Raw genomic sequence first — 24,780 nt, 5'->3', positions numbered from 1 at the left:
GAAACTATATTCTTGCTATGAATTAAAGGGTGGGAACTGATCATTAAGGGAGTTCTGTGAATGCATCTACGGGAACAGTAAATGAAATCTGAGCATGTCATATTGTGGTAGATTAGTAAATGAAGATCTTTACTTATGTTTCAAAGATGCACAGTTTCTAACAGTGTGAAGATTGCTCTTTTAGGTTCACAAAACAAAAACGGAACTTAATATTTTACAATTATGAGTAAAGGGCTAATTTGTGGCTGGAATTGAGGAGGATTGCAATAGAGGCTTGTCTAAAGGAAGGGAAAAAAGAATCTGACAAAGTCTGTGAAGAAGGCGCAGCCCATACCCTACAAAGGACACCAGGAATGAAGATCTCAGAAGACTGTGTTCAGCTAATGTGATATGCTGCTTCCATTGGTAAAATTAATGCAGTCCTGTCAACATGACTCATACTTAACTATGTGTTAAGTATGGGTTCAAAATATAAATAATTTAAACTGCTATGCAGGAGGTTAACTTTACCCTTAGCTCATTCATTAACATGGCCATATAAAACACATGGGGATCTGACTGTTTATTTTGTCAGTCATTGCTTGCATCTTCCATACTGTGAAACAAAAATGATATTTCATAACAGACATATATTTGACACAGCTGTTTGTGCTACTCTACCTTCGCTTACAAGAAGCATTCCAATTATATTATCTTCAGTCTTGAGGATAAGAGAACAGTTAAATGAAAATGTCCTGATTTACTGGAACACCCTGCATGATCTTTCAGCACATCCTTTTGTAGCTTTCAAGCAGGAGGGCATACCCAATGCTTTCTGCAGAAGATATTAGGAGTGCCCAGAAGGCCCCATGCAGTCACATATTTTGCTCTTGCTCATTAATTATTGGTATTATGGTAGTGTTTAGATGCTTCAACAGTGATCAGGACCTCAGGACCTATGCACTGTACATATAGTAGGGTATGATAGTGCTGTGAACACCTTACAATCTAAATAGACAAGACAAACACAAGGTAGGATGGGAAACACAAGAGCCACAGAGAGATGAAGTGACTTGCCCAAGGTCACTCAGCAGGTCAGTGGCAGAGCCAGGAACAGATTCCCTGTCCAGTGCCCCATCTATTAGGTACTCATACTATTTCTTATGTGCCAAATATGACATTAAATAAAAGTGTTCAGTAACGGAGAATCATAAATATTAATTTGGTTATGTAATAGGGCATAAGTCTTCCCTGAGCCTTGTCTCTGTCTTCTATGGCTTATATAATTTGACATCTTCAGATGAAAGAATTTAGACAAATCCAAAGGCCAAAATTTTCAAAAATACAAGCCTTACAGTTAAGTTCCTAACTCCATGTATAGGCAGAGGTGCTGAGCTGTTGGCTGACCAACACTTTTGAAAGCCAGGCAGTTGCCTATATATATGGACTTAGGAACCTACCGGTAAACTCCTATTTTAAAACATCTTGACCTATGTGTTTTGCAAATTGGGCCCCACAACACTGACAATGCTATAAGGTAGATATTATCCCCATTCTATCAATGGGGAAAACTGAGGCACAAAGGCTAAAGCGACTTGACAAATCTCTGTTATATAATCCAGATCGTCTGGTTATCCTCCTATGTTTTCACCACAAAATTATGCCTTTTCTTCCCTATGTTATGTCCTGTGTAGATCTATGATTGGTTACTCGTGTCATGGAAGAGTAACTGTTACAGAAATATAATTATGCATGAAACTAGCACTCATGAAACTTTGCCGTTGAGAAACTGAGCACTCATAAGAACTTCAGTTATAGCTGAAAAAATTCAACTTTAATTCTGACCCCTTGGTCTAACATCTGAGATTATGACCTCATTTTGGATCATCAAAGGATTGTTTTGTCAATTAATACAATACATATGAGAAAATGGACATATCTACAGCGAGACATAGTACAGACTTCAGATTTGGCTTGTGTAAATCTTACTGAGATTTATAAAACAAATCAAGTTGGAAGAAAATCAGCTCAGTAGTTTTATTTACTCAAAATTGTCATTTAATTTACTACTATCTGAAATGTCTGTTTCTGCCATTTTAAATCGCATTTTATATATCTGTTACTGTATCTTAATCAAAAACCTAATAAAAACTAAAACTAAAAATGGCCATAATACATACATTGGTTATTGTATTAAGGGTAATACTTAATATCACCTATTATCCACAGTACAATATATGTATTATGCACTTTGTGTGCAAAATGTACAAATCTATATCACTTTGCTACATAATAAAACCTCTCTGCACAAATAATTAAAAGGAATGAATTTTCCAAAGAAAAATATTCCCTATATGGTTCACCATGTTGAAATATCTCTATTATTCCACAAGACAAAGGTTAAGTACACAGTACATTGGACATTTTCTGCCACCTTGTGATAAAATAGGGGTACTACATAGTCTTCATAATCACCGACCCCAGCATATTCCTAGACAAGATTATTTAATGCTGTGAAAGTGTATTTATTTATTTATTTTCATTTCTACAATAATAAAAAGGCAGCCTATGCAAAAACTCTGGGCATCCCGGACACCAGGGCAAAACCAACATAAAATTAAACAGCTACTCAATCCAACTAAAGATCTCCACACACAAAACTCCTTTCACCCTACACTGCTCTGATGCCCCTTCATACTCCACCCTTTGAAGCTAACCCCCTAAGTAAAAGCACTACTCAACAGCTACACTAAAGGATTAAAAGATTTCTATTAAACTTCCACATAAAAACAAACGGCTACTGTATTATTGTAAAACTAACACTGTCAATCAGGAAGAAAATAAGTGGAGAATAAACTAGTGTAAATTGCTTGGCAACCCTGAGAAACTGCAGTTTAAATTTTGGCGATGGAAGTCAGAACTATTAAATAATCAGAGCAGCAATATTCTGGAGGGTACAACATTTTTATGGCAACTGACAAACAACAAAGTGGGAATTGGAGGAAGACAGAGGTGGGGAATATGTTGCTAAATACATGGACTGTTTCAAAAATATATTTACTGCTAAATATTAACACAGACTTGATGGTACTTGTACATACTACAGGAGGCATCACAGGTAAGGAGTCAAGAAATTTAGAAAAGGAGAGAAAAAAATAACAAATGGAATGTATGTTGCGAAGAGAACAGGTTGCAACTGATGAACACAATGCAATTAGTGTTTTTCCAAGAAAAACATTGTTCATTTAATACATGACAGCTGTCAAAACATTGTATGCGACTACCAGTACTAGGACCATATAGGAGAAGAAATGCACCTTTTCCTGCATATAATGATTTCAAATACCTATGCTGTTAGTGAATTTATATGGTGCCACAATAATGAAAATGTTTGATGTTAGGTGGTAGTATTCACGTATCCAAGGTATCTGTCACACTACCTGGCAGGAGAGTGCATTTTCCAAGCAGATGTTCCCAGACATGAGAATTCAGTATGTAGCTGTCTGCTTTTCATGCAATAACAGGAGGTCTGATCCTGTGAGATCCTCTGCACCTCCTGTGAATTGCCAACTCAACTCTCACTGATCTCAAATGGAATTGATGGTGCTCAGCTTCATATCAGGCTCTTGCTCAATATCAGGCTGCTTTTGGGGGTTAGTCACACTTTATTTTCACTTCACCCTTGCACTCAGCTTAAAAACAAAGACTCAAAATGGATTTAACAAAATTCACATGTCACAGAGGCAAAGTGCTTGTAGCAGAGGACAATTCAATTCTTAACGAGCTTTAGAGGATAACACTCTCCCAAAAAACAGCAGCAATGGCTGATAAAAATTAATGTAATATGGTCTAATCATACCCTTAGCTGGTGAAAAGGGATGCAATTTTATCAACTTCAGTGGTGCTGCAATTCATTTACACCAGCTGATGATCTGGCGCCATTTTTTTTTTTAAAGTCAATAGCCCTACATTCAGAAGTTTCACAGAAGGAAGGTCCTGCATGAATTTAAAAGAGCCTGGCATGCACTAAAATCAGGGTTTCCCCAAAAGCCTGAAATCTTGGTGTCCTCACCACAACACATACATAAGCACGTCTTTCCTTGAAAGCCTCCTCGAAATCTTTAGCTTGGTCTAAGATGGCAGCAAAATAAACAATCAGCATTCCCTACATAAAGTTTATTTTTCAGTCACACATGTAAGTGCATGTGACCACTGAACCAAACATATTTTTTCCTTTTCTGGTGGGGTTACACAGAAGAGCAGTTATTCTGCATGCCTCAAGGGACAATAAAAAACCCCTCGGTTTAGTGACTGTTCATTCCCAATACGGGGGTGACCTATTTTCTTGCTAGAAGGCTGATGGAAATCTCCTTAGAGTCCATCAATGCCACTGATGATACATTGGCTGCAGAGGTCACTGAAGAACAATATCAAGTGCCCCACTCTACTTCACAAAGGGGTGAGCAAGCTCTCTCTTCCATGCTCCCACTCCTTTCCAATTTGGGGAGTGGTTCAACATATTGTTTAATGGGTGAGCAATATTAAAATCCAGTGGATTGTATTACCATCTGGGTTTGATTTCCCATTTTGCTACTAACTAATAACTTTCCTGTAGTGAAAAGGGAGACTCAGATGATACCTCTGTTCAATTTCTAAGGCAGAGCTATTTGATTTAGTTTTCCTTCTCTAGGAGCAAGTCACTGCTAATGAAATCGAGGTGGTGCTGATAACTTTCATGCTAGAACTTGCTGCCACTAATTTTTTGTGACTGGGTAGTTGGCTGGTAAAATGAAGTCAGGTGGGAGTCCTGTCTTTAAAAATGCTTTTATTTTTCTTTTTCACACAAAACTATATTTTCATATGAACTTTCCAAGATTTTTGTTAATGAAGCGTACATTTTCTATCCAACTGTACTGCCTGTATTATTTGGCTTGGTACTGTCATTTTTTCCTGTTTCCTCTGAATTTTGTTGACATTTTAGATTGCTGTTTTTCTTTTGTAAAGTAGACAACTGCCATTACAGCTGCAAACTAAAATCAATGTCATTCCAAGTGTGATTGACTAGGGACTGAGGTTAACAGGGATTTCGGCTATTTTCTTCCTGAGGGTCAGATTCTGTCTTTGAATGCATAGGAAGGCCCACTCTGAGCCACACATATGCATCTGGGGACAGAATTTGATCCTTACTGTTTAGAGGTTATCAAAGCAGGTCCTTTACTGTATGCCCACATCAATACACCTAATTCTACATTCTTTAGTGTTATAAGTCAGTTCCCTTCTTGTTGAAGCACTCATCTTTGGTTTAGTTCAATTCTTTAAAAAAGCGTGTATTCAGCCTTCTAGCTGCATTAACATTCATACTTATTAAGGGCTACATTTTCAGTTGAACTTCAGCCAAGTTTCTGGCTGCAGGAGCAATATGTTTCCGTGTTTTCCTGCATGCATACAATTTGTGAATATTAAATAATACAGCATAGTTCTAAGTTTAGTTCTACACTGGTGGTTCTCAACTAGGGGTACATGTTAACCCTAGTAACCCAGGGGTTACGCAGAGGTCTTCCAGGGGGTACAACTCATCTAGATATTTGTCTAGTTTTACAACAGTCTACATAAAAAGCACTAGCAAAGTCGGTACAAACGACATATAGACAATGACTTGTTTATACTGTACACGGAAATGTAAATACAACATTTATATTCCAATTGTTTTTTATAATTATATGGTACAAATGAGAAAGCAATTTTCTATAATAGTGTGCTGTGACACTTTTGTATTTTTATGCCTGATTTGTAAGCAAGTGAGGTGAAACTTGGGGTACACAAGACAAATCAGACTCCTGAAAGTGGAACAGCAGTCTGGAAGGATTGAGCAAGCCACTGTTCTATGCCATACTGATTAAGTTACCCGAAGTTAGATTAGGCATCTCAACCTCCACTAAAATTCCAGCAAGTCTGTCTGGAATTACAGAGAGCATTATGTCCCAGAAAGCTGTGTGCGATCCCCTAGCAGGATTCTAGTCCTTTTCTCCTTTGAATTTCTAAGGATGATTTTATCCAATTCAATTATATCACACTTTGATTCAAACAGTGAAACACTATCTTCTCCTTGTTGCATAAGTACATTTCACATTTTATGCAACAAACATTTCTTTTGGTTTCCTTTCCTGTTTCAGAGTTTTCTTGAATTCTGATTTGTATTTAAATATTTTTTTTCACTCTTCTACTGTTTATGTTCAGCCCTCAAACATTATGCTTAAAAGTTAATTACTGTAGTGAGTTTTTTCTCACACCTCTTGAAAGAGTTCATTATTATGCAAACAGAGAGAGCCCTTACACAGACTAATCTGTAACATTTTCTCTTCTCTTACAGCCCCATCTCCTAGCTTGGGCTATGACTACACTAGACCTGTTTTCCCTGAGATTTCCCACTGTTGCTACCACTGGGAAGGCTAGAGCACGTAGAGCTTCTGAAGCTGTGGGCATTTTTACCACGGCATTGTCTGCCTCTGCTCAAAGAAGGTCTAGATGACATGGTGACAAAAGAACTAGTGGTCATTACAACCCTGTCTATATTAACTACTACTGGAGCTGCACCAGTGTTAGCAATGTGATGTTATTTGTACTGCATAGGCTAGGGAGCCCAATCACAGACCAAGACCACATTGTGCTGGGCACCATATAAACACATAACAAGACAGTTCCTGCCACAAGGAGCTTTCAAATGAATGATAGGCAAGCCCGTACTAAAATATACTTATTAAACATATCAGATACAATTCATATAAAATGCAAGGCACCAACAGTCATGCATAGTAACAAGAGAAATACACACAGAATGTATCTGAAGTATGTGTGCACTTGTTTCTCCACCTCCACTAATCCTAATGATAGGAGCACTGTAGGCCTTTGCTAGGATACTGTCTGCACTGTTTTACCAAGGATGTCACAAGCAAAGCACTCCCAATCCCTGCCTTCAACTAGGAGGTGGAAAAAGAAGTCAGTGAAACAGGACATTCATCTCAGAGTCTGATTCAGCTCCCATTCAGATAAATGAGAGTTTTTCCACTTATTTGAATAAGAATGGATTGGGCCCAAATTTATCTTAAATTGAAAAATAAAACAAAACTGGAGGTTTGATTTTAATGTCCCTACCATTATTGAAATGTTTATTTGAGGGAGTATATCACCTTGTAAGATTGCTCACACTTCATTTTAGTTGGATACAGTACTTCTTTAATTGCCACTTAAACGTCTGTGAAATTACCAGATTACTATTTTTACTCTAGTGACACACAGGAACACAGTCAGGCATAGGCAGCGCATGAGTTTTTCAATTGGGGAGGCTACTCCCGTGAGTGCCGGAAGCTCCACAGAAGTGGGGGGGCAACCAGCGCTTGGACTGTGGCTCTTCCCCCCGAAGGCTCCAACACTCCCCTCTCCCTATGGCCCCACCCACACTCTCGCCCAGGCTCTTCCCAAGGTCCCACCCTCTCTCTGCCTCTTGCTGCTCCTGCTCTGTCTCTTCGCCTGAGGCCCTGTCCACTGCTCGCTCCTCTCTGCCCACTTCTCCCCCCTTCCCTGCTGCTTGCCAAATCACTTTTTTCCTGTGAGGGATGGGGGTTGGGAGGGAGGGAGCAGAGAGGAGTGAGCAGCAGGCAGGGCCTCGGGGAAGAGGCAGAGCAGAGGCTTGGCCTCAAGCGGGAGGTGTGAATCCGGGGAGCGTCCAGCTCTCGTACTCCCCGGGTGCAAAGGCGGCGGGCCAGCAGGCCTACGAAGGGAGGTGACCTGCATCCAGCCTTTGCTCCCTGCCTGGCCAGCCTTTTTATTTTGGGAAGGCTTAGCCTTCCCAAGCCTCTAATACGTGCCGCCCATGCACTCAGGGACTCCACTTTGCTACGTGCTGTAAAGAACACAAGAAAAAGATTTTTTTTTTTGTATTTTGTTTTAAATAAACCCAACCTGTGTTTCTAGAATAGAACAAAGAGTTCAGTTTAATGAAGGAGTGCATGTCATTTAACTGGAAATCCCTAACAAGATATGAAATGAGGAATAAGGGGGGTGTAGGGGGGATTAAAATTCCTGACATCCTAAATTATAGAAGAAATTTCCACACTTGTTTGTAACAAAAGCAAAATATAAGAGCTCTGCCAAAGAGGCTTGCTTTTAGTGTTAGTGAAGGCCTAAGGAAAAAACACTGTTTGTATTGTACAATGAATTTATAATATTGACTACCCCAGCCTAATCTTTCTACTTGTGAATGAAAAGGGAAGTTTTGAAAATGTCAAGGTTATTTTTATGACGGTTAGGAAACAAAGTTATGGAACTGCCTGTAAGCCTAAGGAGAGTGGGGGATGGACAGAATTGTTGCTGGCTGGAGAGAAGGGCATGGCTTGAAGAAGGAGAATTAGAAACTGTCAAAAGATGAGTAGGGGATCTGATAATGTGGTTCTATATAGACCTGGCTAGCTCATCTTGATTTGCAGTCTTTAGTTTTCACAATGATGAATTCACTATGTGCCCGTTTCTCATTCTAACTATAGTAAGTGTGAAAGCTGATGATTAATACTGCAGAACAGGTGATTGTTGTTCAGTGATTATAAAACATCAATGTATGAATGTCTGACTCAACACGCCTGAAGTCAAAAGCAGTGGTAGAAAACTGAATGGACTGAACTAATGAAAACTCATAATTCTTCAAAAGTAAACTATTAATATTGTCAAGAATAGTTAAGTGACAAGATACAAAGGATTCATGCTCCTCTCAGAAAAATGCAGAAAAACAGCTTTTTCTAATTCTTCAAGATCAAATGTAGAACTGAATGACAGTTTGTCTCCTTAAGAAGAACAGAACACTGATGACCTTAGCAGTGTGACATGTGTGATGCCATCACTGTCACCGTAATATACATTTAAGTCCCTGATACAGGTTTTCCAGCAGCTCTTCAACAACATCTTCATACATTAACAATCTCTGTTCATCTTTGACACCCCAAAATGGCAAAAATGAGTATGTGATTATGCCATAAAAGTAAAAAGCAAACTTAAACTTGATAAGGAAACTATAACCTTCTTTTATGCCTTCCACAAACTGAACAATGTGAAGAAACAATTGAAGTGCTATGTCCTCAATCTATTCCTCCAGACAGACTTTAACTTACAGATCTACTACTAAATGCACGTGAAGAAACAATAGAAAAGAATTAAAAGAACCAACGCTGATATTAATGTTACATGATTGCTCAGACATGAGAAATGACCCGCTAATGGCTACAGAGGGAAAAATGCATTTCCACTTACTGCTGTTTAGTCTGTATCTGAAAAGAAAACTGCTGAATATTGTAAGCAACTTGCTGAAGATGACATCCAATGGAGGTCTTTGCCATTTGCTCAGACAACAATAATACAATTAAAAAGATGGAAGAATTTCAGATGCAATCATTCTAAATCTGTGTGTTCTGAACACTATTTAAGAGAAAGTAAAGCACACCGTGAAAATTCAAAAATTCTGCTGCCACCCATAGCCTCCTAGTTGATTGTCTGAAAATGAGATTTACTGTAGCAGCTTCATAATGACACCTGAGAATGAATATCTGCATTTGCATCCAACTACCATAAGTATGCTGAAATTTCCAATGAGCATGAAGAGGAATTTTATCAAAATCAAGCAAGCATTTTACAAATAAAACAAGCATCTTACATAATGAGGGATTCTAAAGAGAGGCACTAACTTAGTAAAAAAAAACTTAGTAAAAGCAACTGAAGGTTTCAGAAGGACATGACTGATCAGCAGGCTGAAAAGTACTATCAGAATCTCAATGGAAATCTCGTTTGATGTAATAATGAATTCAAACCACATAAGGAAAAAAAATCAAAGAACAATTCAGGAGCTACTATGGAACCTGCCTATTACTTAGCCAGCATGACCGATTTCCAAATAGGTTGGATCATGGGTTGAACCCAGCACCAGAAGAAAAGGCCGAAATGTGACTGATGTAATGTAGTCCTGTTCCTTCCTTCTGTTCTAGAATGTTAAACAGAAGATCTGGATCTCTACTCCAAACGTTTTTTGTGAAGGAGATTAATTGTGTCACAAATCAGTCAATTAAAATGACAGAAAGTTGCAGGGAAGAGGGGGAAATCAAAGAAGCCTGGACAGTTGAGTTGAGAATTCTGTCAATTTTGAAAAGATTTTCATTCTTGTCCAGCCAGTTCAATATCAATAAAGTGTTCTCATCATATCTGGGCTTGTTCCGTGAAAACTCTGTAACTGGCTAGGTTCGATTAACTAATTTACTTGCTTTAAGTGTATGGGTCTCTAAGGCCAGAAACAACAGGTCTAACTAGTTCATAGATTCAGAATCTCTCTAGTTGTATCTTTTGCAGGGCTGGATTTACAATTTATGCACCCCTAGGCACAGCATCTTCAGCCCCCAACCCATCTCCCACCGCCTACAGCTGACCTTCATATTGCACACAGTTTTAGAGAGGTAAGATACCTCTAGAATGCCAGTGCCCCATGGCATGTGCCTACTGTGTCTAATTGGAAATCCAGCCCTGATCCTTTATTTTATTTACAGAGTTGTAAGCTTTTCATTTAGGACAATGTAGGCATCTTTTCAGGTTTGAGATTCATTTTGTATAGCATATTTATTGCTCATTTTACTTTTCCGTTTTCTTGGGGTCTTTCACTGTTTTCACCCCAGTGTTTCTCCTTCCCCCAGCCATCATCACACACTCCTAGAAGAAAACGAGTGGGGTTTTTTTTCAGCTAGGGAAATCACAACCATGTTGCTTAACCAGCACTGAAGCCAAGATGTTAGTAATTTACAGGTTCAGTTTTTATTCAGTCAACTGAATGTGTTAGCTGTAACAGGGCTGGACACCAAAGAGGCACATAAAAGACTAATTAAATATCAGATTTGGAGTTCAGTTCAAATAATTCCACAAAAAAATTGAAATAGTATTGTTACCTGAGGTAGCACTGCTGGTCCTTGTCCTGCCAACCTCTGCAAGGAGCTGACCTGAGGAACTTTAATGGGCACTGTAGTGATAGTTCCCAAAGCCTGTCAGAAGAAAATAGTTGAACAGGGTTTGAAACAATGGAGCTCTCAAAACTCTCCACAGACAGACTGAAACCTACCCAACTATTCCCTGTGTTTGTTATTCTTCTCTGTATTAACTCTCCGTAGTTGGGAGTAGCACACTGTAGCATTTCAGTCCATTTGGAACTCTCTCTCCCTCCCTGCTTCTGAGACAGAGAATTGTTTCACCTCTTTAATCTTCTCTTAAAAGCGTTCTTAATTATGATCTATTGTCTTTGTAGAACATTTTGCAATACTGAGTATGAAGGATTTGTCTTGTAATGCATACCATCCTAGTTATTTTAAAGGTATTTTAGTGCCCTGTCAAGTTCAAGGTTTGTTTGTGCAGTAGCATGTTTTCAAAAGTGATCCAAGGAAAAGAGATGCATGCTGCCCTCGTTTTTCAAAAAGTGGGGTTTAAAGATGTTACTTTACACGTTGCCAAGCTACCTTTAAAAGTTCAGTGAGTTTAAAGAGTATATTTTATTTTTACCATAAATATGAAATTTGGTATATGCTGATCTGTTACAGTCCCATCAAATCCAAAAGCAGAATGCAACCTCTGGAGGTACAATAGTGTATCAGTAATCTAAAACTGCTACAGGATACACTCGTTTTGAGTCCACATGTCAGTTGCCACTACTCAAACTTACTCTACCTATACATTCTTCTCTTATTTGTGTTACAATTGTTTCCAACATTTAAAAAAGACCTGACTCTTCATATAAACAAAGCCTTCATTTTAACCTATATGAGCTTTACTTCAGACATATTGGGTAACTGAGGTGATACTTGATACCCAGTTATTTTCTTTATGCTTTGAGATTGCAGTTGGTTATCAGTACGCTGGAGAGCAACATAAATTTCTGTGATGAGAGATTAGAAACACCCCTCCCTCTGAAATTTGTTTTGATTCATTCTTCTGCTCTCCTAACCCTACAAAAAAGTGGGGGTTTTCTCTATTCAGAAAAGATTAGAACTTGCACTGGGAGTGGTTGAGTCCTACAGACCAGTGGAGTTCACCAGTTTGTCTTTGCAGAGTCAGTGTTTCTGTAGTGCTCTCTCTCTCTCTCTCTCTCTCTCTCTCTCTCTCTCTCAATATTTCTGCAAGAACAAGTTCTTTTTGAGTACTACCCAGTAATGTCCCTCTGAAAAACAGCATGGCAGGCTTCAATGGTGCCTTGAGAGAAACACAGTGAGCTGAGTTTACATCTCCTTGTAGCAGTGGGAGTAAGTTGCACCTCCATGTGCAAGTGAAGACCTTTGCATCAGAAGGGGAAAGATCAGGCAGTGTTTTCACTGTAGTAATCCCACATCGATTACACACAGCAGCACCATTGGAGGCTCACAAGGAGAGGCTGTATTGTGGATTATCTGAATCACCACCTCCTTCAGCCTCCTTACCCAACCAGTGCTAGGCACTTTTGGTGTGTGGTGTTGGTCTCCTGCAGGCCCTGGGGAAAAAGGAAAATTGTAGCCACCTTTTACCATTGCTGGGGACTCAGCTCCTTCCTTTATGCCAGTATAAACTGGGAATGAGCGAGCCCAGCCCTTCTGCTCTCTAAGGTGAAAATGAAAAAGAACATACAACATTTCAAACAACCAAGAACGGAGGAGATAGTTTAAAGTAGCTACTCCCATACGATTCAGGTTCTCCCTCCACTCCAATCTTCTCTGTAGTTAGAATAATGAGGTTCCTTCTGTAGTATAATGTGCCTGTAGCAGGGTGGTCATTTACTGATGACCCCACTGTGGTCAGGGGTCACTCTGCAGGCATCTTGGCCCTTTAAGCCTCTCTTGCAAGCCTCTTAAGACCTTCCTAAAGGCTTTCAGGGAGATAACAAACCCCCCAGCCTGCAGCTGGTTTAATAACACACAGTTTTTAATAATCCTCAGGGTCTCAAAATAAAGTCTATCCCCACACAACAGTCCACACTCAGCTCTGGTGTCTTCTCTTACAGCCAGAGCTCTTCTTTTGTCCCAGTCTCTTCTTATAGTCTGTCCTCCCAGCTCCTCCTCCCATGAGCCTGAGTCAGCTGACTTGGGCTCTGAGATTTGGTGCCACCATTTTTTTATTGCAGTGTAGACATACCCTTGGTTTCAGGGTCTTCCCTGCAGGAGTCCTTCACACTCCCTGTGTCCCTCTACACTTTCCTGTGCTTCCCCCCTTTATTATAGCCTCCTGCTGCTCTTTAGAGGGCAATCACCTGGCCCTCTCTCAGGTGTGACACATTCTGTAATCAGGGTTGGCTGGATTCCAACTATGAACCACCTTGTTACAATGCCCAAATAGTAACCTAGAAACAGCTGGACATTCACAATTTATCTTAGACCACAGAACGTTTCTCTTCAAGTCATTGGTCAAAAATTATTGAACCCTATTGGCTATTCAGCAGCCTGGGTAAAATGAGTTAGTGGTCTCTGTTCAGTTTCTCTTGGTGAAGCATTCTCATTACAAAAGGCACTCTTGCTGGTAGTCTCACCAGACGGCTTAAGGGCAGAAAGAGTGCTACATTGCAGGTAGTACATTGGCTACAGTGTAGTACATTAGCAGGGTGGCAAAGGAAAGCTGGCACTGCTGCTGTCCATGCTGCACACTCTGTGGTCAGGGGATTTCCTTTCCCAACAGTGTTAATGTAGCACCTTCTGTGAGCATTAAATAGACAAGTTAAAAAGGAACCCATTCCTCAACAACTGAGTCTGATTATTCAGTGGTCTGAACCCTGAGTCATTTACACCACTGCAAAGCAATGCAAAGGGTTAAACACTACCCTTTTGATTTTACACCCACTTTACCCCCGTGTGAATGATGACAGAAGGTGCAGGGCAGCCGACCTGCACCCTCTCCACCAAAAATCTTGCTCATGACTGTTCTAGCATTTACAGTAAAGATGAAGAAATTCCACGATGTACACACACCCTCTACTAGTGAGTTAATATAAAAAGTCCCCCACTTCTCTGAACTGGAGTCAAAGTGGTTGCATCTTTCACTGTCAACTAATTTTAGATGTGCAGTTACATATACTGAAAACACACAGTAAACACACAACAAAAGGGTTTTCAGACTGCACAACAGTGCATCCCAGATTAGAATAAAAAGTGTTGCTAATGAAAGGATTGGGAATTGAACATGAAACAAGGAGTCCAATTAAACAGAAGTCATTTAAGAAATACTTGTCAACAAGTAAGATACTGTAAACAAAATTCCATATTGAAAAGCTCTTTCTTGCACTTCTTTAAATATATGATCTTAAAAACAAACAAACTTGTAACAAAAATTAGAGTTTTCCTCTAATCATATTCCTCCGAGAAAGGACCTCATCTTAACTTATGTATGCATTATAGTAGCAGTTCTGATACATTTACAACAAGGAAGATTGAGTCAAAAGTGGTACGGGGATGGGAGGAGAAAGGGGGAACTCCAGAAGCTACTTTGTACTATATTCTTAGTTCATTGCTCTGATATCCACGGATGACACATTTTGGCTGTGTTTTCAAATGAAGCTATCATTAGTCCTGTCACCTACACTCTCAAAAAATGCTCTAGATTTATTTCCCTGAAGAAGCTCAGAGTACTGCTGCTACCTCTCAAATGAATGAAAACAAATTATGGCACTCTTCTGTTATGAAATTTTCAGTACAAGAGATGCAGCTTAGGGTTTACCAACTTTTTGATATTAAAGAACTTCTGTTTTAAATATTTAAAGGGACATTGCCAGGGTAAATCTCACACGTGGAAGGTGGAAGAAAAATCCAAAATGTTCTTATATATATTTCTTATAGCATCAAGGAATACAAAAAATTGAGACAATTTTAAAAAATACAATTTACTTCTCACTATTTGTGCTGTTTGCTTACTATTTATCTCTCTTTGTCTGGACAATTAAAATAATTCAAGTCAGCACATTAGCAGAAGTACATGAATAATAAAGAATAAATACTTTGCACTTATTTGTAGTGCCTTTCAGCTAAGAATCTCAAACCCCTTTGCTAAGGTGGGTTAGTATTATCATCTCCATTCTGTCATGCAAGAACTGAAGGTCAGAGGCACAGTTAGGTATCGGGCCAAAAAGTTTGCCCACCCCTGTTCTAATCCCAAAGCCTCATTCACCTCAGGTGTTACTCCAGTTCCATGTTGAACACCTTTTAAACTGGAATAGCAAAGTCGTGAATCAAACTCTAGCTACCTGAAACAATGCCTCCATGCTGATTGGGGGATACAAAAACAAAAGGGGGAGATTTTGGTCACAGTTCTTATGGAAGTACTGAGGTTTAGGAGTGAGAGCTGAGATATGCGGCGATGTGGTTCATCTTTAGATTATTCCTGTTTCTCAGTAACGTAACTTGGTGCAGACCTGGAGTAAGAGTGGTGAATCAGGTCCCTTGCTCTCAGCTAAAAATATTCGACCACATTGTCTCCTTGAGGACTGTAATCAAGATCCTCCTCTCCACAAATGTGGATAACTTGTTTTTCCCCTTCAGAGATACCAGCTATCTCACAAGCAACCCATACGTTCCATGGTGAGCGTAGGTTGGGCTTAGCCTCTTGTCTCTCATTGCTGCCATTCTATCCCTTTCTTCCATTTTGGGCTTCTTCCCCCCTCCATTTGTCAAAAGAGCAAGCTGGTGCACATTCTTATAAACCTTTAATTAACAAGCTGAAAAGACATTTTTCTGGCAATGCCTGACCTTTAAGCACTTTGTATGAATTTATCGATACCAGCAGAAACAATAATTTAAAAGGTTATTTTATGAGTGCAGAATAGTTTATAGCAGCACTTTTGTCACGATAAATGAGTTTCTTATTACTACATTTACAGCTCTAAGCATTTTAATAAAAAAGGACCATAAAAGTCGAAGATAACTTCAAATCTCTCCTTTATCTGCAGTCTGTGAGGGTTTCTGGTGACCCCCTGAAATACCTACACTGCTATATACTTCTAGTATGTGAAGGGAGCTGGTAATGGAGAGAAGGTTAAGAATCCTTATTCATCTTACCTGAATTCTTTTGATTTGATATTACAGGTTTAAGCCAGATTTAGGGTCTTTTTTATTGAGAGAAACTTTTAAATACAGACAAACTAACTTACCTTTCACAAATATTTCCTGATATGGCAACCCTTATACTGAGTAGCACTTATCATAGGCTTTTGTGCATGGGAATTCATCACCCTAGCCTATACATAGGGCACAGGGTGGACCCACAATCACTATCCTAGACCCTGGGGTGAAATGGAACCTCAAACCGTATGTCTCCCATATACTGATGTTAATGGATACACATGGTCACAGATCCTATGGTCACATCTCCAGCCTGCTTCAAACCCCCCCGGTGGTGTCCTACACAGAACAGAGTCCAGCTTTCTGGCTTTCAGGGAGGGTCTCCTTGCATGACCAGTCCACAGTTGCCCATACAGAGGAACCACAGCAAGTCCATTGAGTTGGTGACCTTCTGCAGCCTCTATATCCTGGGTAAATGACACCTACCAGCAGGCTTTAAAGAGGTATTAAGGAATGTAAGCAGCCAAAGAGAGTACTGAAAGGAGCTTATGCACGGGTCCCTAAATTAAGTAGAGCTCACTCAGTAATAAAATGACAACTCAAAAAAGCCACAGTAGGACACAACTGACTTAAAAAACAACAACAAAAATCCAGTTGCTCCTATGTAACCAAAGAATGTGCATGGAAAAGGACTAGGAGAAGTTTCCAAGAAAAGTTTGAAAACAAGTCATCTTGTTTTTAATCTAATACAACTGAGATAATTTAGCAAATAGTTGCAACGCTTTCATTTCCACTGCTGCTCTTGTTCTAAACAAATTACTTTCTCAAAGCAATCCATTCTCAAAAGCTTGGGAGATGTAAGCAGAGAGGAAAGGACAAGTGAAAGACAAAAAATATGAAAAGGGAAGCTACACAAGGGAGGGGAGAAAGGAATCAGAGAGATGAACAAAGGCTGAACAAAATAAGATGAAACAAGAGGACAAGCAGCCTGGTGGCAGCCAAGCAGTGCACAGACCTCCAATGTGGATGATCAGATTAAGCACCAGGAGCATGTTTTCACCCCAGATATCCACTGTGTGGTCTATTAGAACTCTGTTTACACTACTGTGTAGGCTTTTAGGTCTGCGACTTAAACACTGCTATGATCAGCACAAACTTCTTTATTTCCATGCTAAATGGTACAACCATTATATTGTAAAGTTTTAAATACATATATTATTAAAAGAGGCTTCAGGTTTTACTCAGTTTGGGAAACACTTATTCATGGAACCATCTCTAACTATTAATTGTGATATTTGGATCCATTATTAAAACTATGGGGCTGATCCTGCATTCATTGTAGAAGCACAACTGTTGTTGATTTTGAAGGGAGTTTTGGGTGTAAGAAAAACATAGGATCAGGTCCCAAGTGTATAATTATTAGTGGGCATGATTCTCTTCTAAATCCAGAATTATACAAGGGTAAATAACACCACTGAAATCAACAGTTACGTCGGTGCAAGAAAAGAATTAGGCCCATTCACTAACAAAGTTAATGACCATTTACTTTTCAAAGCCCTTTGCTACAGTGCATCAATAAAAACATATTTAATTCTATAGCATTTGGGATTGTTATATTTTAGGAAAATAATTTAATATTTGAGCTCTACTGACACTACCTTTTTATATTATTTTCAAACTATTTCATACTGAGTTCAATACTGCAGCAAAAATGCTGTGTTCCTACAATATATTATAGTATCACTAATCTTTTTTTAAAAGTACATATTCATCTCTAAGATCTACTCCTGCTTCCTGTCGCAAACAAGACACCTAGAGCTATTTTTTAAAAATGTTTTTGTCTGTTATATGTTCAATATTGGCGACAACAGTTTTACAGAATGGATTTTTAATGTGGTAGTGACAGGGGAACCGATTGCTATGGCAACAGCAAAGATGAAAATTCTTAACCTGAATGGATATTCACTGAAGTAATTGCAGGTTTTTTACCCATTCTGCATTCATTTTACAACTTGAATGCAACATTCAACCTTGAGCTTGCTTTATATAAATGCCAAGTATTAAATGCAACCTTGGAGTTCATTTGACTTAAAATTTGCTACACCTGACTTCAATGATCGCTCATTGTTTCTAAGCTTGCTACTATACTCCGTTACCATAAACACTTGAATAGCAATTATTTTTTCATACCCTCCATCAGTAAAAACAACATATTTAAGTTCTCTGTGTGGCATACACACAAATATATTTTCTTTCTTTTCAGCAACCATAAAGATATTTAGTGTATATTTGGTATATGGACTGTAGTTTGACTGGGACTTCACAGAAATTTAAGAAACTGGTCCATTTTTTTTTTTAGAAGCCTAGAAATAATTGCTGTTTTCCCTTTTTGTTTTATCTCACATCAGCATTTTGGTAGGTCATGCTCTCTCACAAATTGAATTCACAATCTTGTAAATATGTTTGTATTTGTTGTGATACATATGTTTACTCAGAGGCTCAGTGTGCCCTATTGCTGGAACTAGGGGTGCTGTCGCACCACCTGACTTGAAGTAGTAATAACAACCCAAATACATGGTTTCCGCCTTCGGCACCTCCACTATAAATATTGTTCCAGCACCACCGCCCTATTGCATTATTTTGTAGTTTGAAGAATTAAAAAAAAAAGATAGGAAATGCTCTTGGGATTTCATGGATCACAAAAATACGAGCGGCAGAGGGGAGCAAAATGTGTCAGAAAATTTCTCTAACCTGCAAAGGGGCAGGGAAGGCAATATTGGTTCTCCTGAATGCTTACATTTTTCTAGACACTATAGATATCCACACATTATACCAGTTCTGTGGAGTCAGGGCTCCTGAAGCTTTGGGAGGGTATATGGAGCCACGGGTGGGAGAGGCCCTTAGTTGCTGCTGGTAGGGAGATCAGCAATAATTCCCTACCTTCATCTGACTTCTCACGCATGGAATGGGAAGTTTAGGGCACAGGCTAAATAAATGCAGTGTGTGTGGGGGGAGGTGGGGGGGTTGGAGGCGTGTTAGCCAATGGCAGCAAAACTCAGAAGGCTGGGACTCAGGAGACCAGCATGGAGGGTCTACTAGACCATCCTGAGGAGTTACCTGGGATCTGTAAAGTTGTCTTCTGCCTTCCTCTTGGATCCTCAGGATTTGTAGGCCACACCCTTTAATTTTCCTTCCTACCTCCCCACATCTCCCTTTCTAAGGAAAGAATAAGGCAGAAACTCAAAGAACTCTCTTATCAGTTTTAGCCCTGCCTAAACTTTTCCCCAGGAATGCAGCATGTGGGCCAAGAATTGTAGACAGCATTCTGTCAAAGGAGAGATGCAAAGAAAGGTCCATAAGCTTCTTGGGTTTCACAGTCACAAAGGATGCCTTTTATTTCAGGAGTAGATGATTATACCACATCTGTATTAAACCACTGCTTCCCTCTCGCCTATTAAACTTAAACTCTCCATGAAGTCGTTTACTGTTTAGTCCTTCTCTTTTAAGAGGAAGGACTGATGTCATTAAAGGGAATGAGCTAACGCTTTGCTCAAAGAAATTAAGCAGGACCCCGACTACTAACCTCATATTTGGCTATACTGAACCACATTATCCTGCACATATTTGGTCTGCAATTTGAAGCTTTGCACAGAAATCAAACTTAATTAACTAAGTCTCCACTTCCTGAGCAAATGAATGCAGTCTCACTGAGTTGCAAGTACAACATGCAGCAGCTGTGATCACACCTACAGTCTCTTGCTCAGCTGATTCCTAAGAGATTTGCTGTTTAACTACTAAACTGTTCCAGTTTTTTAATGAATAATGGCCTCAGATTATTTCCTCTTTGTTCACAGATTTTGTGGCAACTGTTTTGAAATAAGGAAACACACATATACAGTATGTATAGTGGACCTGATTTTGCCCTACAATCCATCTCCAGAGACAGCTTAGCCCTGCATAGTTGAATCTGGGGTGTAGGACAGACTCTATAGTAGCTCCTATGCCACCATTTCCCCTCTGCCACCACTGGCCAGGGGAGTCACTAGGGGAAGGGGCTGTAGTCAAAGCTTCTTTATGTCCTGTATATCTCCATCCACAGGTATAGCCCAAGAGGGCTGTTGCCAGCAACCATAAATAAAAAGAGCCTTCAGGTTGCTCTAATTCAGTGGTTTTCAAACTTTTTAGGTTGCGTATCCCTTTCCAAATAATGTAGTCTACACATACCCCCATTTGAGAAAGGGTCCTAATATAGCTAGGTTTAGATTGCCAAATCTTACTAAATAAAGTGCGTTGTCCAACACTACTGATGAGCGCTTGTGTAACCCAGTTTGAAAACCACTGCTCTAATTTATACCACCCATTGGCCAGACAACCACAGGACAGGCACAAAAGTGGCTTAAAGTTACATGTGCAGCCCCCTGCTTTGGGTTTTCATTAGCCATTCCCCATCCATTCTGGAGATTGGGAACATAAACACAAGAGTCTTGGGATGGAGCAATGGGAAGTAGCCTAAACTATATCCTATACCTATAGATGTGAAAAACGTTAAAATTGCAGCATTAAAATTACCAAAGTTCAGGAAACACAGAAATTAAAGTTTCCCAAAGCAAAGTTAATTTCGTAATGCAACACATCCTCTATGCTTCATAGAAAAATCGCTTTTACAAAATATCCAGTAATATACTAAGCCACCCAGTTAACCACAACAACAAAATACAGCAGACTGCTTTGGTACAATTTGGCTGAATTACGTTACTGTTGAATCCTTAACTTTTGTATTTCCAGTCTCTGATTGCAACTGTCCAACAACACTGAAGTAATAGTTATTGAGGCCTGGTCTACACCGGGGGGGGGGGGGGGAAATCGATCTAATATATGCACCTTCAGCTACAAGAATAGTGTAGCTGAAGTCGACGTATCTTAGATCAAATTAGAATCACTTACTTCGCGTCCTCGCGGCACGGGATCAACAGCCGCTGCTCCCCCGTCGACTCCACTTCCACCTCTCGCCCTGGTGGAGTTCCGGAGTCGATAGCAGAGCGATCGGGGATCGATTTATCGCGTCTACATTAGATGCGATAAATCGATCTGCGATAGATCGATCACTACCCGCCGATCTGGCGGGAAGTGTAGACGTAGCCTTAGTGTACTTACTTTTTCTTTAAAGAAGTGAATTTCATTACTGCAGAGCCAGTTAGCTTTAAAAGCTTATAAACTCTGCAGAATTTAACTCCAGATCTAGTTAAATTAACTGAATGAGAGCTCAGCAAAAATGGGGCTGCAAGATTGTGGAGCTTTGTGCAGGGAGCAAGCATGCTTCACCACAAAATAAAATAAAATTCATTTCAGAGTTATAAGCATGTGAAAATGGGCATAATGGAGCCTCAGTTTCCCAGTTGTCCCAGGGACAAAAGCAAGAAACCCCCTGGCTAATAAGGAAGAAAAAGTAAGTCTCTCCTACTGTACTTCCTAACCTACTGCATTTATTTTAGGCCATTAGCAGAACAACCCAAACAAAACATAAAACCCACCACAGGCTCCTCTATGTCAGCTCCCAGACCCACCATTTAACTGCAGCAGTTATAAGAAAAATGTAAGAAGTCCAAAATACAGCATCATCCCCTTTCTCTACTACCTGGGCAAGGTCGGCTTTAATGATTCCTAGCTGACAGGTTAACAAGGTCCACCTGCCAAAACAAATTCATTTGTTTAACTCCTGCTGGTCCTAGATAAACCCCTACAGAACAGGCAGGTGTATTAGGATATCTTTCCAGGGACTAGCACTGGGGCATTCTCAACACAAAAGGATTCCTTCTCTGAATGCTGAAGGACCAGTGAATCCTGTGAAGAGGGGATATAATGGAAACCATTTTGCAACCTTAACTATAGCAATTGCTACTGAGTCACCACTATAGCAAATAATTTTGGTCACACTTTATATTAAGGGTTTTTATTTATAAAGGTTTAATACATTATTAATAGATGTTTCAATAAATGGTTAATCAACTGGTAGAGTCTAATAGGTCAGTAAGTGGCTTAGAACCATACCTTCTATTGACACACTTGTAGCCACCTCTACCACATATTAATGTCTGTAACATACTTATTACATAAGCATTTATAAATTATTTAATTATATTCACTACTATAGAATAATTTCTAAACTATTTATAAATGTATCCTTAGTATAAAACGTGACTATAATTTCTGCTTTTTTGGGGATCTAATTTCAAAATCAACACCAAGGTCTCATCATGCATTCCTCACTCAAGACAAACTACTACTAATTTCAACTGAAAGTTTTCCTCAAATAATGATGCCTGGGCTAGACCTTGAAGTTGCTCTGGGTTTTACATAAAAAGCTAGCCTTATTCCATATGTCCCTGCCTAGCCCATGCTTTACAGCATATTCAGTTAGGTCCCAGTCCTACAAACTCTTGTGCACATGAGTAACTTTACACATAAGTAGTCCCATTGACTTCAGTGGGACTATTTATATATGTAACGTTAAGCAAGTGCTTAAGTGTTCACAGAATCAAGAACCTAAATTTGCTATAACTGAAGGAGATTAGGAGAAAATATTTTCTCTGTTTTCAGTGTATTTATTTTGTGAATTAGATCAGACTAGACAGATAGTAATCTTCCTGTATGGTCAGTCATTCACTTTCCTTTTTTAGGCTCCAATAGTGCAATGAGATCCAGAAACACAGAACCCTTCACCTCCTCAAAGCCTCACTGAATTCAATGGGTATGTCTACACTGCATCTGGAAGCGAGCCTCCCAGCCCAGATGCACAGACATTCTAGCAAGGCTCATGCTAGCACAAGCTCCACTAGCATGAGTCTGTGGACCTGAGCTGGGAGGCTTGCTCCCAGATGCAGTGTAGACAGGGCCGTCTCCAGTTACCAACAAAGGAAGCAGACGCTTGGGGCGGCCAACAGAAAGGGGCGGAACTCTATCAGTTATTGGGATGGCACATCCGGGTCTTCGGTGGCAATTCGGCGGCGGGTCCTTCATTCACTCCCTTTCATTTCGGTGGCACTTCAGCAGCAGCTCAATCGGGTTTTGGTTTTTTTCCCCACACCGCTTGGGGCAGCAAAAAAGCTGGAGCCGGCCCTGAGTGTAGACATACCCAGTGTGGCTCCTCATAGATTCATGCTGGGGTCCTTCTGCACAGAGCTCATTGCAGGATCTGGGTCTAAATTTTATTGGTGTTTCCTACTGCAAAAAGGGGAGATAAAAGGTGTTTTTTTATTTTTAATTGGACAATAGGATGATAAATCCACAGTAACTGGCAGGGGGATTTAAGAGCAGATTCAGTACCTGAAACTATTGTTAATTTTTGTTTATTAAACTGACATTTCAAGCTGACGGTGCCACTTTAAGGTCAGGGATCATACCATCCCATTGACTTTTACTCAGAAAAACTGATGACAGGACATGGTCCATGGTTTTCAATTTTATTCCACCTGCAAAACTGAAAAGTCTGTATATTCTATTATTTTTTTCAATTTTAGTTTTAAAAAAAATTGAAAAATGAGAAAATAAGATTGAGAAAATGCTTAAAAATTGGATTTTTTTTGTAATATAACATTTTCTAATTACAGCTACAGCCAAGTAAACCTGTTTACAGTCAGCTGGTAAATTGGTGGTAAAAGTATTAGTGATGTGATTACATAGTCCTTGACCAAATTCTGCTATCAACTACTTTGGTGTAAATACAGCATAACTCTACTTGACTTCAACAGAGTTACACCAGATGTACACACATGATGTATAGAGGAATTTGCCCCATCATGTGTGACTAGTGAAAAACATTGTGACATGTAATTCATTAACATACAGCGAAAGAGAAGACAGAAAATCAAGAAGCAGGATAATTCAAGTCTAAGTAATAATTTGTCAAGTCAGAAAGAATTCTTGGACTCTGGCCAGATGAGTCAGGATTTGATCTTCTACCTTTCAACCCTTGAGAACAAAGCATAAACATTTTGAGCCACTACATTATCTACTTTATCTTTAAAGTCCACATTTACAATGCAGATAAAGCAAAACACTAGAAGTCCCATCTGTTCATGGTGGTTGTTGTGGGTTTTTTTTAATCATACCAACAAATGTAGCTAACATAAAATATTAAAAGTTACACAGTTTGATGGAATACAAATTATTTCAACTTTTAACACTGCTATGTATTTTGAAAAGAGGGCTACAAGAGAAGGTAAATGCAGTAATATTACATTATGAATTAAGACTCTGTAAGACCTTGGACAGAGTAGTGGGATTCTAATTGGGCAATCTCTAATTGATTATAGCCTATGGTCTTCTAAAACTTTGCCTTCCAGCATCCCTCCCAAACTTCTACAGGCTTCTCATCACTATTATGCTAGAATAGCTGTCTTTTTAATGTTTCTTTCCTTTTTGTTTAATGAATGTATTGATCCTTGAAAGAGAAATGCAGATCACATTAGATTAAGTGGTTTTTTATATAACTAAGGGATAATAAGAGTGCAGGTAAGGAGAATTTAAATCACCACTGCCACACTTCAGCAAACTTTAGAAAATAAAACACAGAATATTTTAGAAAATATATGTTACCTGAACTTTATCAACTATCATGTAGTCTTTGGCATCATCTTTTCTATCACTGCTAGTTCAGTGATCTTGCATTTAAAATTAAAGCTATCTCCTCTTGTTGCTTGATTCAATAAGCAATACAACA

At 39.3% G+C, this 24,780-nt stretch overlaps 1 protein-coding gene across 12 annotated transcripts in view; it reads right to left on the bottom strand.

Moving 5' to 3' along the window:
- The window catches only part of PHF21B (PHD finger protein 21B), a 206,859-nt gene that overhangs the window by 31,819 nt on the left and 150,260 nt on the right, over positions 1–24,780 (bottom strand). For 11 of the 12 annotated variants that reach the window (XR_012155497.2, XM_073316272.2, XM_073316281.2 and 8 more), the window contains one exon: positions 10,950–11,042. The exons of the other annotated variant lie outside the window; for it this stretch is intronic. Coding sequence is in view for 10 of the 11 variants with exons in the window: in XM_073316272.2 (XP_073172373.1) it covers positions 10,950–11,042 (93 nt within the window). In the remaining variant the exon portion in view is untranslated. The remainder of the gene's footprint in view (positions 1–10,949; positions 11,043–24,780) is intronic. 12 annotated transcript variants of the gene reach the window in all.

The sequence above is a fragment of the Lepidochelys kempii genome, chromosome 1, assembly GCF_965140285.1.
Source record: "Lepidochelys kempii isolate rLepKem1 chromosome 1, rLepKem1.hap1, whole genome shotgun sequence".
NCBI lineage: Eukaryota > Metazoa > Chordata > Testudines > Cheloniidae > Lepidochelys > Lepidochelys kempii.
The sequence above is the reverse complement of the archived record's forward strand: the minus strand, read 5'-3'. Positions and strand labels throughout refer to the sequence as shown.